General features: G+C 61.7%; 2 protein-coding genes across 3 annotated transcripts; one reads left to right on the forward strand and one right to left on the reverse strand.

The window, feature by feature from the left end:
* The first annotated feature begins 76 nt into the window (after positions 1–76).
* LOC125622203 (uncharacterized) lies at positions 77–3294 on the forward strand. Its single transcript, XM_048819988.2, has one exon. It carries the CDS (start codon positions 2355–2357, stop codon positions 3078–3080), a length of 726 nt encoding a protein of 241 aa, XP_048675945.2. The 5' UTR covers positions 77–2354; the 3' UTR covers positions 3081–3294.
* A 2107-nt stretch (positions 3295–5401) lies between these two features.
* Positions 5402–8863, reverse strand: LOC125622416 (E3 ubiquitin-protein ligase RNF182-like). Of its 2 annotated transcripts, XM_075118608.1 has the most exons (3): positions 8391–8771; positions 6858–7574; positions 5402–6525 (listed from the first exon to the last, which is right to left on the reverse strand). In XM_075118608.1, exons 1-3 carry the CDS (start codon positions 8502–8504, stop codon positions 6406–6408), a joined length of 951 nt encoding a protein of 316 aa, XP_074974709.1. In that variant the 5' UTR covers positions 8505–8771; the 3' UTR covers positions 5402–6405. The 2 variants fall into 2 exon arrangements, with proteins under 2 accessions (XP_074974709.1, XP_048676456.2); XM_048820499.2 differs by having other exon boundaries at positions 5402–7574; positions 8391–8863.
* Positions 8864–12781: the final 3918 nt, after the last annotated feature.

Below are 12781 nucleotides of genomic sequence, written 5' to 3' on the forward strand. Positions count from 1 at the left end.
CGGGGTCGGGGGCACCCTCCCGCCAGGGACTGAGTGAACGGCGGGGCTGAGGACCAGAGCCCCTGGGGGCAGGGCGGGGTGGCACCAGGGTGAGAGGCTGACGTACACCCGCCCATGCTCGCCCTGCTGCTGGGGTCTCCCCGGCACCGCGGAGCAGCTGCTGCTGTTTGGAATCTGCCCCCCTGCTGCCGGCCCTGCCCGCCGGGGCTCGCCTGCGCCTCCCCAGGCAGCGAGGGTGCAGATCGCAGTGGTTCTGCCCAGGGCTCAGTAATGGACCCTTCAGCCGGGGCCACTCCAGCCACCCACAGCTGGGCTCAGTGCACCCCGGTAGCACGGGGCACCGCCCTGAGGACCCCAGAGCTGTGGCTGCAGCTGGGGTGAGGGGCCAGGCAGCAAGGTGGGTTCTCTCCCCTGCCCACGCCCCACGCTGGGCAGGGCCCAGGGGTTTCCTTGGACGCGGTGCCCAGGCAGTGGCGGGGGCCTGCCACACTATAGGCCTCAGGCAGCCCGGTTCCCTTCACCGCAGGCCCCACTGCAGCACCGGTGCCAGACCAACGGCTCCTCCCGTCTCGCCCCAGCCGTGGGCTAAGGCGTGTGCCACCCCCGCCCTGCCCCCGCCAGCTGCACCGCTGCCGCCCTCCGGTCATGGGCCCCCGCGTGTGGGCATGAGGCTGAGCCCACCCCCCCTCCAGCCCAGTGGGGGCTAGCCCGGGGGGCTTGGGGATGTCGTGCCCCATGTGTCGTTGCAGCAGGCCCCTCACTGTGCCAGCCAGGCACTGTTGCCCTACGCACGGGCCTCCTCCGGCCTGGCTCCACGGGTCACCCCCGGGACGGCTGGCACGGGAGCGTGGTGGTGGCATGACCGTGGCATGTTCAGCACACAGGGACCCAGCCGGGCTGGGGGATTCACCGCCCAGACAATCTGTGCAGGCGCTTTAATGTGAGCTGGCACCAGGCTGCTCGTCCTTGCTAAGCAGCTGTCAATCACCCTGCTGGCCCCCCCCCGCCCCCCCCCCCGCCCCCTATAAAGCTCTGGGCTCTGGGCTCCCTCCCACTGGTCCTAGCAGCATGGCAGTTGCACAGCTGGTGTGGGGGGAGGCTCAGGCTGGCAACAAGCCGGGGGCCCCCAGAGGGGTGTGGGGTGCCCCAGGGCTGCTGCCTCCCCCTCCCCACGCTCTCCTGCAGCTGCCCTGCACCCGCCCAGCCCCACAGGGCTCCAACCTGCTGCCGCCGCACCTGAGCCTCCTTGCACAGCCAGTAAGTGACGCGCCAGGCCTGGGGCGTTGGGGGGGCCGCAGGGGCTGTCTGCTGCCATCCAGAGGGTGCCCTGCGCGTGCCCCCCCCCACCCCAGCGGGAAAAGGGGGGCAGGCAGTTAGCTGCGCGGAAGGCAGGCGCCAAGCACCCACTGGCAAAGTGTCTGCCACCCTGAGCTCAAATGGGGGAGGAGGCTAGTGGGTGGCTCAGGGGCAGGGAGCCAGGAGTCCTGGGGGGGGGTCTAGCCCTGGCACTGGGGCAGGGGCATTGCGGGTGAGTGGGTAAAGCTGGGCATCACTGCCCACTCTGCTACTCACGCCTTGGTCCCCTGCAGCCAGCTGAACAGACTCTGCCCCAGAGACTGGGACTTGCCTGCCTCCCCTCCTGGGGTCTCTCATTCCCTGTGGGGTAGCAGCTCTCCCTGTTGTGGGGTGGCTGGGGGAGTGGCTGGCTGTAGGGGCACTCTAAGCCCCCCCCCCCCGCCGGGACAATAGTACCCAGGAGCTGTGGTCCTGCCCTGGCCATTGGGTCAGGCGGGGCTGCAGTGCTCCCCACAAGGGTGGGTGATGGGAGCCCCCTCCAGCAAACCCTAGGGGGCTGCCTGTGGCATTCAGTACTCTGCATTGGTGGGGCAGAGCTGGGCCTGCCCAGCACCCTCCTTCCCCTGCCCCACAGACTGTGTCTGTCCCCAGGCTCAGCTCAGTGGGTCAGGGCTCTGCTCTGGCAGGGCTGGGCTGGGACAGTCCCACATCGTCGTCGTTTCCCCCCCCCGCCCCCGCCCCCGCCCCCCAAGCTCCTGGAGCAGCCCCAGCAGCACACAGGGCTAGCCCAGGGGTGTATCCTCAGAGCCCAGCCTGCCCCTAGCACACAGAGCCAAGAGGGCGTGGGGGGGGGGGCGTTCCCAGTGTGGGAGCCCCAGCAGGATATGGGGGAAGGGCACTAGATTGGCCGGAGCAAAGGCCCCGCTCTCCGCTCGGGGTGGCTTTGTGGGGAACAGCCCCCGTGACAGGAGGGAGCAGATGCCAACAAATGTGCCAGTCCCAGGTGGCTGAACACTGGGAGATGTGCTGGGGCATCCCCGGGGCAGGTCTGGGAGGGCATGGCTTGGGCAATCCACCAGCGAGCCCCTTCCCTGCCCACGCACCTCTGCAACCAGGGCTTCACCGCCCCTTCCCCTGCCTTCCAGGTGACGGCTGCTTACAACCTCCAGCCCCTGCTCCTACCCGGCCCCGTGCTGTGCTCCCCCCGCTTCGGCCAGGGCCTGCCCGCGGAGCTGTCCCGAGCCAAGGCGGCCACCTCCCGGGAGAGCACCAGCGCCCTGAAGGCCTGGCTGGGCCAGCACTTGAGGCACCCCTACCCCAGCAAGGGCGAGAAGCTCATGCTGGCCATCAGCAGCAAGATGAGCCTCACCCAGGTCTCCACCTGGTTCGCCAACGCACGGCGGCGCCTCAAGAAGGAGAAGCAGCTGAGTTGGGCCCCCTGCAGCAAGTCGGACAGAGACGCCGGCGAGGGCGAGACTCAGGGCGAGGGGCCGGGGGGCAGCCCTGGCACAGGGGGCAGCCCCAAGGAGGGCAGCCCAGGCCCCTGCCTGGAGTCAGAGCACCAGCGGCCAAGCCCACAGCCCAACGCTGCTGAGCTGACACAGGGGACGCCGGCCCAGCAGCCCAAGATCTGGTGTCTGGCTGAGATTGCGACATGCCCCCAGCAGGAGCAGAGCTGCTGCCTGCGGCTGGAGATGGCACCTCCCTGCTGGGGAGTCCTACCCCCACAGCTCAGCCTGGCCCTTCCCTGGTGCCCCGAGAGCCACCGGACGCTCCCACAGTGACAGCGTGGCACGGGCGGCAGCCGGCCTGGGACTCACGGCCGGGGGGAGGGGGCTCTGCCCACGGGGAGCTGGGCTGTAGACAGGCCCTCCCAGGTGTTCAGCGGTGCAAGAGCCAGGGAGCCTGTAGATTTGGGGGAGGCTCTAGGGTAAAGAGTGAGTCCGTGGGGCAAAGAGGGCTTGGGGGGATGGTTCCTTGAGTGGCTCCCAAAAGACAGTAAAATATCTAGGGGGAGGGGGAGACTGAAGGGGGGGAAGGGCAGGAGGGGGCTGGAGGTTGGGGAGAGGGTGAGGCCAGGGGACGGTGCGGGAGGCCATGCAGATTGGGTTTGAATGGGGCCCAGGCTCCAGCCGGGGCGAGGTTGCTGCCATTGGGCTGTTGCCAGGGTTCTCACCAGCCCCACAGGATGGCAAGCAACAGGGCCAAGGGAGGCAGGGGGGCCAGCCCCACGTGCTCATGCCAGGAGCCTGCAGGCTGCACTCCAGCCACACTGTCCCCAACCTGGTGGCCCCCAATGCTCCCCCGGGGGGCACAGAGCCTAGCTGGGGGTCCAGGGGCAGCACCCACATAGCCGGGGTGATTGGGCTTTGCCATGTTCTGTCTAATAAAGATGAATGAGCAACTCAATGTCACCAGCCTCTTCCTGGGCGTGTGTGTTACCAGACGGCGGGCTCCACCACACACCCACCCCGACCTCGGGACCCCACTGCCAAGAGCTGGGGGAGGGGCCAGACCCCCATCCATGGAGTCAGGAGGGCTGCAGCCCCCCAATGGCTTGGCCTCCACTCACAGCTTGGCTGGGGGCCTGGAGCCCCTCCTCCCCCCCCGGCTCACACCCACCAGGGGCTGGGAGAGTTTGTACAGGGGGGTGCTGACACCATTGAACAAAATTGTAAACCCTGGATGTGATGCAACCACGTCCAGCCAGGGGGTGCAGCACCCCCAGTTCCAGCTCCTCTGCCCCCCCCCCGGGCTGTGGGGATCGAACACCCCAGGGGAAGGAACAGCCCGCGGAACAGCCAGCCACTAGCGGCCTCCCCGCCCCCGCTGTCTTAGGCAATGGCTCCCCCTAGTGGCCGTGGGGGTTACTGCACGAGGCCGGCCGGGGCGGGGACCGCAGGACGTGGCCGGTGGGTCCCAGGAGGGCTCTGGCAGCCTGCGGTTGCAGCGTCTCTGGAAGCGGAGAGCGCTGCCCCAGGGCGCTGGCCTTGCTGGGCTGACGGGAGCTGGCTGGGGACCCACAGGCCAGAGGCAGCGCTGGGGCTGCTCCGTTCCATGCTGCCACAGCCCAAGCTTTGGTCAGGTCTCCCCCTAAGCTCCGGCGCCCAAAGTCAGGGGCTCCATCTCCCAGAAACAGCTGCCGGCCACATGCAGCAAGAGAGCTGTCCCACTGCGCCCACCTCTGCAGGCCCAGCCACCCTGCTCACCCCACACAGCCCCATGGGCAACCCCCAGCCAGCGGAGCGTTCTGGGGCACTGGGAGCTCCGCAGCGGATGGTCTGGAGGGACCTGGAGAGCTGGGCTGGGGCAGGTTTCAGGCTTGGGTGGCTTCTCGCTGGTGGCAAAGGGGGTCTGAGCCTCAGGAGCAGCACGAGCTGGGGGGTGGAACATGGAGACCCAGCAATGTAAACCCCCCTCCCTCCCCCTCCCCGATGGCTGAGGGTTCCTGGCACACTGGGCTGCTCCTGGGCTGCAGGGTGGGAAGGACAGGCATCCTACTGTGGGCAAACTCCACCCGTCCCTGTGCTGCGCAGATCCCTCCCTGTGACAGAGGGCACGAGTGCAAACATAGCCATGAGCCGGGCTCTCCGGGGCCCCATTCTCCAGGGCCGGGCTCTCCGGAGCCAGGCTCCACAGCTCCATGGCCACGTGTGGCTCACCAGGGATATAAACCCTCCTGCTACTGCAGCACAGTCCTTACCGGACACAATGGGGTCTAGATTATAGCCCCTCTGCTGACTGTGGAGATCATGCAGATGCGGGGGGGGAGTCCCCCAAAGCCAGCAGAGCAGGCACCCACCCACACCTCTAGAGCAGGGTCTGACAGGCCAACAGCACCAGTAACATGCAGGGCAGACACGGCTCGCAACAAGTCTGTGGTTTGCACCGGAAGACGCTCCAAGACATAAAGACTGAAAATAAAGATCACATGGGCTGGGGGCTTCCTCCTCCATCCCCCGCATGCTCCAGCAGCCAGGTCAGCGAGCTCAGGGGCACAGCAGGAGAGAGCAGAAGAGGGTGAATCTGAGGGCAGACAGGGCAGGCCTGGCCTCCCACGGACAGTCCCAGGCCCCACAGATGAGGAATAGCACCGACACCAAGGGGAGCTGTAATGCTGGTTTTTAATGTCCCTAAGAACTAGGAAACAAAAATCAAAAATAGACTTTACTTTGCTTTCTTTGATAAAAGTAATAAAATGGTTAGCGGTGTTAAATTAATCCTTAAAAAACAAAACCCAAGGAGGTTAAATAAAGCCCAGAGGGCTCTGGGTAAAAACCACAACGACTACAAAACAGCTGCAAAGACGTTTTTACACACTAGAAGAAATTCCTTTTCTCTGCTTTTCTTTTATACAGTAAACAGCTTCAGCAAACACGGAACTCGTACATGTGGAAAGGAAACATGGATGCTAGGGAAACAAACCCTGCAGGGAGCATGGTCGCCACGGACAGAACTATGTACACTATGGACACGGAGCTGGGCTGGTGCCAGGCCAGCAGGAAGAGCCTCTGGACCCTGCCTGCTTCTCTCTTGGAAATGCCAGGCTTCAGCCAGCTGCAAGAGACCTTCTAGGCCACAGCTCTGTCTGTCAGTCAGTCCGTCCATCTGTCCGTCCGTCCATCCTTCACCTGTGCAGCCGTCTCAGCACCAGCTGCCTCTTCCTCAGAGCTTTAGTGTTTGATGGGGCTGCAAACTCTTCCTATGACTGCGACCTTTGGCTTCATTGCCCCTCGTCTAGGGCAGCAGCCAGTTTTCTTCCCACGGAGCGTAAGGCGAGGGAATCTCCTGGACTCTGGTGAGGGAAGTGGCCTTGCAGGTTTACAGAGGAAAGCAAGCAGGGTGGAGCTGCCTGGAGAGAGTCCCCCAGGCCTGGGCTACTCGGCCAGCAGTCTCTCCACCTGCCACATCAAACCTTCCCTCCTCTGGAGCACTGTTACCTTCGCCCCTGGCGTCTGTCCCCGCACACTGCCCTCTGCAGATTAATTGGCATTGGTCTCCCGGCTGGTGCTTTGCTCTCGGCCCGTCTCCCGATCTTTATCTGCAGTTGAGGAAGAAGAGGAGGAGGAGGAGGAGGAACCTGTGGAACTGAGGGTCCGTCCCGAGTGCTTATAGGCTGTGACGAGCTCCTGCAGCCGCTCTGGCGTGGGCTCCCACTTGGTGAAGCCTGCGTTGTTTTGTAGGAAGATGACAGCAGTGTCGTGCACGGCTTTGTAGTACATCTCCTCTCTGCAAGGGAAGATGACAGGCACTCAGTACTCGCTTCGTGGCCCTGTCCAACCAGTCGCTCAGCTGCGCCTGGACCCTCCCACACTGACATCTCCCCATCCCCCTGCAGTAACTGGGTGCTGGCAAGCGCTGAGTGGGGATGCTCTGAGCCAGCCCCAGGCACAGGGCACAGCCTTGGGGAGGTCCAGGCTGTGCAAGGCCAGTGCCTGGTGCCTTCAGGACCCAGGGGAGCAGCAGGCTCAGGTGGAGGGGAACTCAAAGATCTCACGGCACAGACACTGGCAGAAGCTGTAGAAGACACAGAGAATGAGGGTGGAGGGCACCAGGCTGACCAGCACGATGCCCAGGTTGTGGCGTTCAATGAGCAGGAGGTAGATGCCAAAGGGCAGGGAGCTGAAGTAGATGAGGCAGAGCATCCAGAGGATGAAGTGGGGTATGGCCTGCCAGGTGCAAGAGCGGCATTTCTGGATGGGGCTGCGGCAGGGCAGCGAGTCCAGGCTGGTGGGGCGGTACAGGCGTATCATGTCCAGCATGCCCAAGCCTTCGGGGGGCGCCGCGTCCTCCGGCACCTCCAGGATGGTGATGACCAGGCAGTCAGAGGAGCTGCGGGAGGGCTCCAGGACGCTGGGGCACAGGATGACCTCGGGGGAGGGCAGAGTGCCTCGCTTCTTTGCCCGCTCGTGGTACATCAGCACTGCCAGCACCTTGCTGTCGTCCTGGAGCAGCTGCACGTCCTCCTCGGGGACCTGGGTCTCCTGCCGGCAGAAAGGGCAGCTGAGCAGGTGGGGCGAGGACTCCCCCATGGCCACCATCTTGCGCAGGCACTTAGCACAGACCCGGTGGCCGCAGCTCAGCAGCTTGGGCTTGCGGGCTCGTGCGTCGTAGCGATGGTAGCAGATCTTGCACTCCAGCTCCTGCGCCGTGAACACCAGCGGCTGGCAGCTCCCCAGCTCGCCATCCTTGTGGCTCATCGTCTCCCTTCCTGAAGCCGCTCGCAGCTCCCGGAGAGAAGGTCCTCGAGCCCAGCGGGGACGGTCGGGGAGCCCAGCCTGGAGAGAGAGACAGGGGAGACCTCCATGAGTAAAGGGTTTGTAAGCAGAGTCCCAAGGGCCTGCCTGGCCCCGGCTTCCCTCGTTCAGGGCCTCCAGCAAAGCCAGCCCAGGCTAGAAACAGGGTTGGGGCCTCGTTCTGGGCAGCAATTCAGGGGGCTCTGCAGCGCAGAGGAGCTAAGGAGAGGTGGGGCTGTCCCTTCCCTCCCACGCTGCCGCCTATCCCGCCTGGGCTGGAGTGTGGCCCCGGCCTCGTGGCAGGTGTGCACATCACAGGAGCCCTCAGAGCGGGCACTTGCTGGCTGCCCCTGCCCGCTGGCAGGCCCGGGGCTGGCTGGGAGGGTGGGGGCTGGCTCGGCTGCTGCCAGCCCAGAGGCGGCCGGCCGCGAGTCCTGGCAGTCTGCGTGGGCACAGGCTCTCCGCTTCCCTCCGTGATGGAAGGTGGGGCCGGGGTGGCAGCGATCAGCCGCCCCACCCAGCCAGGGGCCGAGGTCTGAGCCGGGCCCAGGCGCCGCCGGACCAGGCTGTGACCCTGCGGGCGGCTCCCCGGGCGCGGGCAGGTTCGAGGCTGGAGCCTCCCACAGAAAAGCAGGAGCCGGGGCCAAAGGCAAGGCCACTGGCCGCGGCGGAGCGCGGGCACCCGGCTGCTCCTCCAGGCCGGGCCTGGGGCCCCGGGGAGATGCCCCAGCCTGCGCCCGGGACGCGGCGCCGGAGCCGCCCAGGACGCGCCGGCAGCCCCCTCCCAGCCCGGCCCGGCCCGGCCCGGCCCCTCCTCCCGCAGCCGGCTGGGGCCCCGCGCGGGACGCGGCCGCTCACCTGCTCGCCGGGAGCCCGGGCTGCGGCGGGGCCGGGTGCGCGCCCCGTGGCGCCGGCCGAGCCCTGCCCAGCCCCGCGCGCAGCCGGCCACCGACGCAGGGAGCCTGCGAGCATCCGCCTCGGCGTCGGCGTGGCAGCGAGGAGCTGGGGGGACCGGCCAGCCCGGCCCGGCTCAGCCCCAGCCAGGGGAAGGGGCCGCTCCAGCCCTGCCTCCACCGCCAGGAGCGCCCCCTGCCTCGGGAAATGCCGTTTGAGCCATCACTTGTATTGCGGTGGGACCCGGGCCCGCTGTGCCAGGCGCTGTACAAACCCGAACTGCTCCCCGGAGAGCTCAGCTCCCGCTCCCCTCCCCGCCTCAGGGGCCGCCCGGGAGCAGAAGTGGCTGCAGGGCTCAGCCCAGAGCGGCTGGCCAGTGAAGCAGTGGGGATGGAGGCAGGGCAGATAAGGGCTGTGTCAGCCCTCCCGCTCTGTGGGGGCGGAGAGCAGGGCCCCAGGTACCCTCTGCAGAGCTGCACTCCCGCGGCCTAGGGGCACCTTATGCAATTGCGGAATAAACCCTCTTCCTTTCCTAGCCCGAGGCCCCCCCCCAGGCAGCTTTACAGTAGCTCCTGTGCACCCTGGGGCAGGGCTGGAGCAGGGGGGTCCACACTGAGTCCAAAGCTTCACTGCAGGACATTGCAACAGACAAGCCTGAGCCCAGTCCCGCCTGGGAGCGCTCTGCTCCTCATTCCCTCTTCCCCGGGCCTGTAGGGATCCCCTCGGGGAGAGAAAACGGAAGAGGGCTTAGGTGACTCATACGCCTGCCCTGTGCGCCCAGAGCCCAGGGATTTCGCGGGAGCACACGAGGAACTAAAGAGCCCCATGCCCAGCACAAACCTGCCTCAAGCCTAGGCTCGCCCCAGCTGTCCTCTACCAGTGCAGCACCTAAGCTCCTCCACAGGCCTGAGGCAGCTGGGCCCTGCTGAGCTCAGAGATGGAGGCTGAGGGATCGTTGGTGGTCACTGTCCTTACCACCTCCTACCTGGAGGCTGGAAGGGGGCCCAGCTCTCTGCCAGGCCACCCTTTCCCCACTGGCACACAGCACTTTTGCTGTAGAGTTTCTGCTGGAGCCTAAACAAACCCCGTTCCCTTTCATATCCCTCTTTATGCACCAGCATCGGCTCTGGGCAAAGGAGGTCAGGCAGCCTGGCCCCCCCAGGTGGACGGGCAGCTGCACCAGCTCACCCCCAGATCAGTAGTCATACATCTGGAGCGAAATCCGGTGCTGATGAAGGGTGCTGGATTGACAGCCCTGAGTCATCCCTACAACAGACAGCTGCTACAAGGGCAGTGCAAACATCCCTCATGGCCAGTGCAGCTGCCCGGGACACAGCAGTGCTGAGGCCGGGAGGGAGAGAGGAGTAGAAACTGAACTGAAAACCTAAGAAAGGCAGAGGAGTATGAGATGGGTGCATAATTATCCTCATTTCATAGATGGGGAACTGAGGCAGAGGGAGGTTAAGGTCAAAACTTCCCCCTCATTTTGGGTGCCCAATCTGAGCCAGCGTGCTCAGCACTATCTAGCACTGTTTATGTTCAAAGCATAGATCACTGTGACTTCAGTTCAGCTCTGAGCACGGCCCTCCTACAATGCAGACCCAACTGTCTCGCATCAGAGACCCCAGAAATGAGGAATACAGTCAGCGACCATCTGTGAGAAGTCTGGGTTTTAATGACTTGCCCCATATAACAGTAAAGTACTTTGTGGCACAGCCAGGGACAGAATCCAATTCTCCAGGGCAGCATTCAACTGCCTTAACCCTGAGTTAAAGGGGAAACCACCATAGGTCACACTGAAAGGTGAACAGTCAGGCAGGAGGGAGGTCACTAAGGGAGTTCCTCAGGGATTGGTCTTGGAACCAATCTTATTTAACATTTTCATTCATGGCCTCAGCCCAAAAAGTGAAAGCATGCTAATGAAATCTGTGGATGACACAAAGTTGGGAGACACTGACAATACAGAGGAGCAGCATACCATGCAAGAGGATCTGGAAGACCTTGAAAACTAGTGTAATTGAAATGGGATGAAATTTAATAGTGCAAAATCATGCAGTTAGGGACTAACAACAAGAATTTATGCTTGAAACTGGGGACATATCACTTGGAAGTGACACAGGCAGAGAAAGACCTGGCTGTGCTGGTTGATCACAGGATGACTATGAGCCAACAATGGGATGTGGCTGTAGAAAAAGGCTAATGCAAGCCTAGGATGAATCAGGCGAGGTATTGCCCTTATACAAGGCACGAGTGAGACCTCATCCGGAATACCGTGTGCAGCTCTAGTTTCCCACGTTTAAAAAAGATGAATTCAAACCGGAAAGGGGGCAGAGAAGAGCTGCTGGGATGACCCAAGAAATGGAAAACCTACCTTAGGAGAAGTGACTCAGGAGTGTGGCTCATTTAGCCTAACCAGCAAAGGCTGAGGGGAGGTGTGACTGTTCCCTATAAATACATCAGACACACAGACACCAGGTTACCTAAAGCTGCACTGTTGGCACAAGAATAAACAGATACAAACTGGCCCTCAAGTTTAGGCTTGAAATTAGACGAAGGTTTCTAACCGTCAGAGGAGTGAAGGTCTGGAACAGCCTCCCAAAGGGAGCTGTGGGGGCAAAAATGTAACTGGCATCAAGACCGAGCTTGATCAACTTATGGAGAGGATGGTATGATGGCACTGCCTACAATGGCGTGTGCCCCATCTGTGGCTGATAAGAATATTTGCTACTAACAGCCAGAGATGGGGCACTCGTTGAAGAGGGCTGAGAGTTACTAGATAATTCTTTCCAGGTGTCTGGCTGGTGCATCTTCCCCACATGCTCAAGGTCTAATTGATCACCGCATTTGGGGTCAGGAAGGAATTTTTCTCCAGGTCTGATGGGCAGAGAACCTGGGGATTTTTCACCTTCCTCTGAAGTGTGGGGCACAGGTCACTTGCAAGTTTAAACTAGTGTAAATAGTGGATTCTCTATAACTGGATGTCTTTAAATCATGATTTGAGGACTTCAGTAACTCAGCAAGATGTTAGGCATCTATTACAAGAGTGGGTGGGAGAGAGACTGTGGCCTGCAGTGTGCATGTGGTCAGATTAGATGATCATGATTGTCCTTTCCGGACTTAAGTCTGAGGCTATCCTTTCTTTTCCTGAAATTCCCTGCTTCATTCACTATACACCTTCCAACTTCTTCAACAAATGAGGCAGAAATATCAGCCTCCTTCACTACACCTGTGTGATTTATCCCCAGAGCAGGTCCATTCTGCACCGAGGCAACGGTCCCGTGGAAAAAAATTGTATGTGATCATGTAATTGAAGACTGTATCATAATGCATATGCCCAAGAGGGGAGAGTTAAGGTTCCATGGGCAACCTTAATTCTGGTGTTTACTTGTTTTTGAGTGCTTGACTTTGGGACCTTAATGTTTTTTTAATGTAATTTCCTAGGTATTTAAAAGAGCAAACAAAAAAAATTCCATCAGGTGGCATCATAGTGACATCAGCATGGTTCATCACTAGGGCTAGAACCTGTACATCCACCACAGACCTCTGCCACTTGAACTAACGGAGTAACTGATAGCAGTAGTAGGTTATCTTCCACAGGGACCAGCACTACAGAGGGTATCACACTTTGCAAGTGGGTTTCAGCTATTCACAAAGAGCAAAAGAATAGGGAGACTCTAGGATCTTGGGTCCCATCCCAGACTCTGTAGAGGAGTGTGCTCTAGTGCAGACTCTTCAGCCCATTCTCCCCATACTTGTCTCTTCCACTACCCTGGGTCCTTGGCCCCAGCTCCTTGCCCTTGTCTCTCCAGTCCCAGTCCCAGTCCCAATGCCCAACCAATTATAGCTCCCCCTCCCCCAACTCCTTGTTTCCTTAGCTTAGCCACCCTCAATACCCCTCCTAGTACCTCATCTCTTCCCCTGCCACTGAGACTTCCTCCAGATCTAATCTCAATCATCTCCCCAAGCCTCTGCCTGGCTCTTGGTTCCCAGGCTCTTTGCCCAGCCAACCCCAGTTCTCTCTCTCAGCTCAGCTCCTTGTCAGATCTCTCTTCTCCTCCCCCTTCCCACTGGTTCCCCGTTCCAGTCTGCTTATCCAGCCAGCAATTCCTCCCCCTAGTCCCTTGCCAAATCCTCAACCCCCCCATTTACCACACTGGCTCCCAGTCCCAGTCTCCTTGCACAAGCGATCCCACTCAGACTCCTGGTCCCAATCTACGTTTTGTCTAGCGTTTGTCCTCTCTTCATTCAAATCAGACAGCTGCCTCCTCGCTGCTGCCTGGGTGCCTGCAGGGGGATTATTAAGGGCACAGGAGAGAGGGTCCCTGCTCTCAGTTCCAGTGCCCAGCCCAGAGGGG

Source organism: Caretta caretta, chromosome 13 (assembly GCF_965140235.1).
Source record: "Caretta caretta isolate rCarCar2 chromosome 13, rCarCar1.hap1, whole genome shotgun sequence".
In the NCBI taxonomy this organism is placed as follows: domain Eukaryota; kingdom Metazoa; phylum Chordata; order Testudines; family Cheloniidae; genus Caretta; species Caretta caretta.

Excerpts from the sequence above, each read along its gene's own strand:
- LOC125622416 (XM_075118608.1), bottom strand. The coding sequence starts at position 8,504 with ATGCTCGCAGGCTCCCTGCGTCGGTGGCCGGCTGCGCGCGGGGCTGGG. Across the intron at positions 7,575-8,390 it reads CCCGGGCTCCCGGCGAGCAG|GCTGGGCTCCCCGACCGTCC; the intron begins GTGAGCGGCCGC and ends CTCTCTCTCCAG. Across the intron at positions 6,526-6,857 it reads ACAACCTGGGCATCGTGCTG|AGAGGAGATGTACTACAAAG; the intron begins GTCAGCCTGGTG and ends CTTCCCTTGCAG.
- LOC125622203 (XM_048819988.2), top strand. The coding sequence starts at position 2,355 with ATGGCTTGGGCAATCCACCAGCGAGCCCCTTCCCTGCCCACGCACCTC.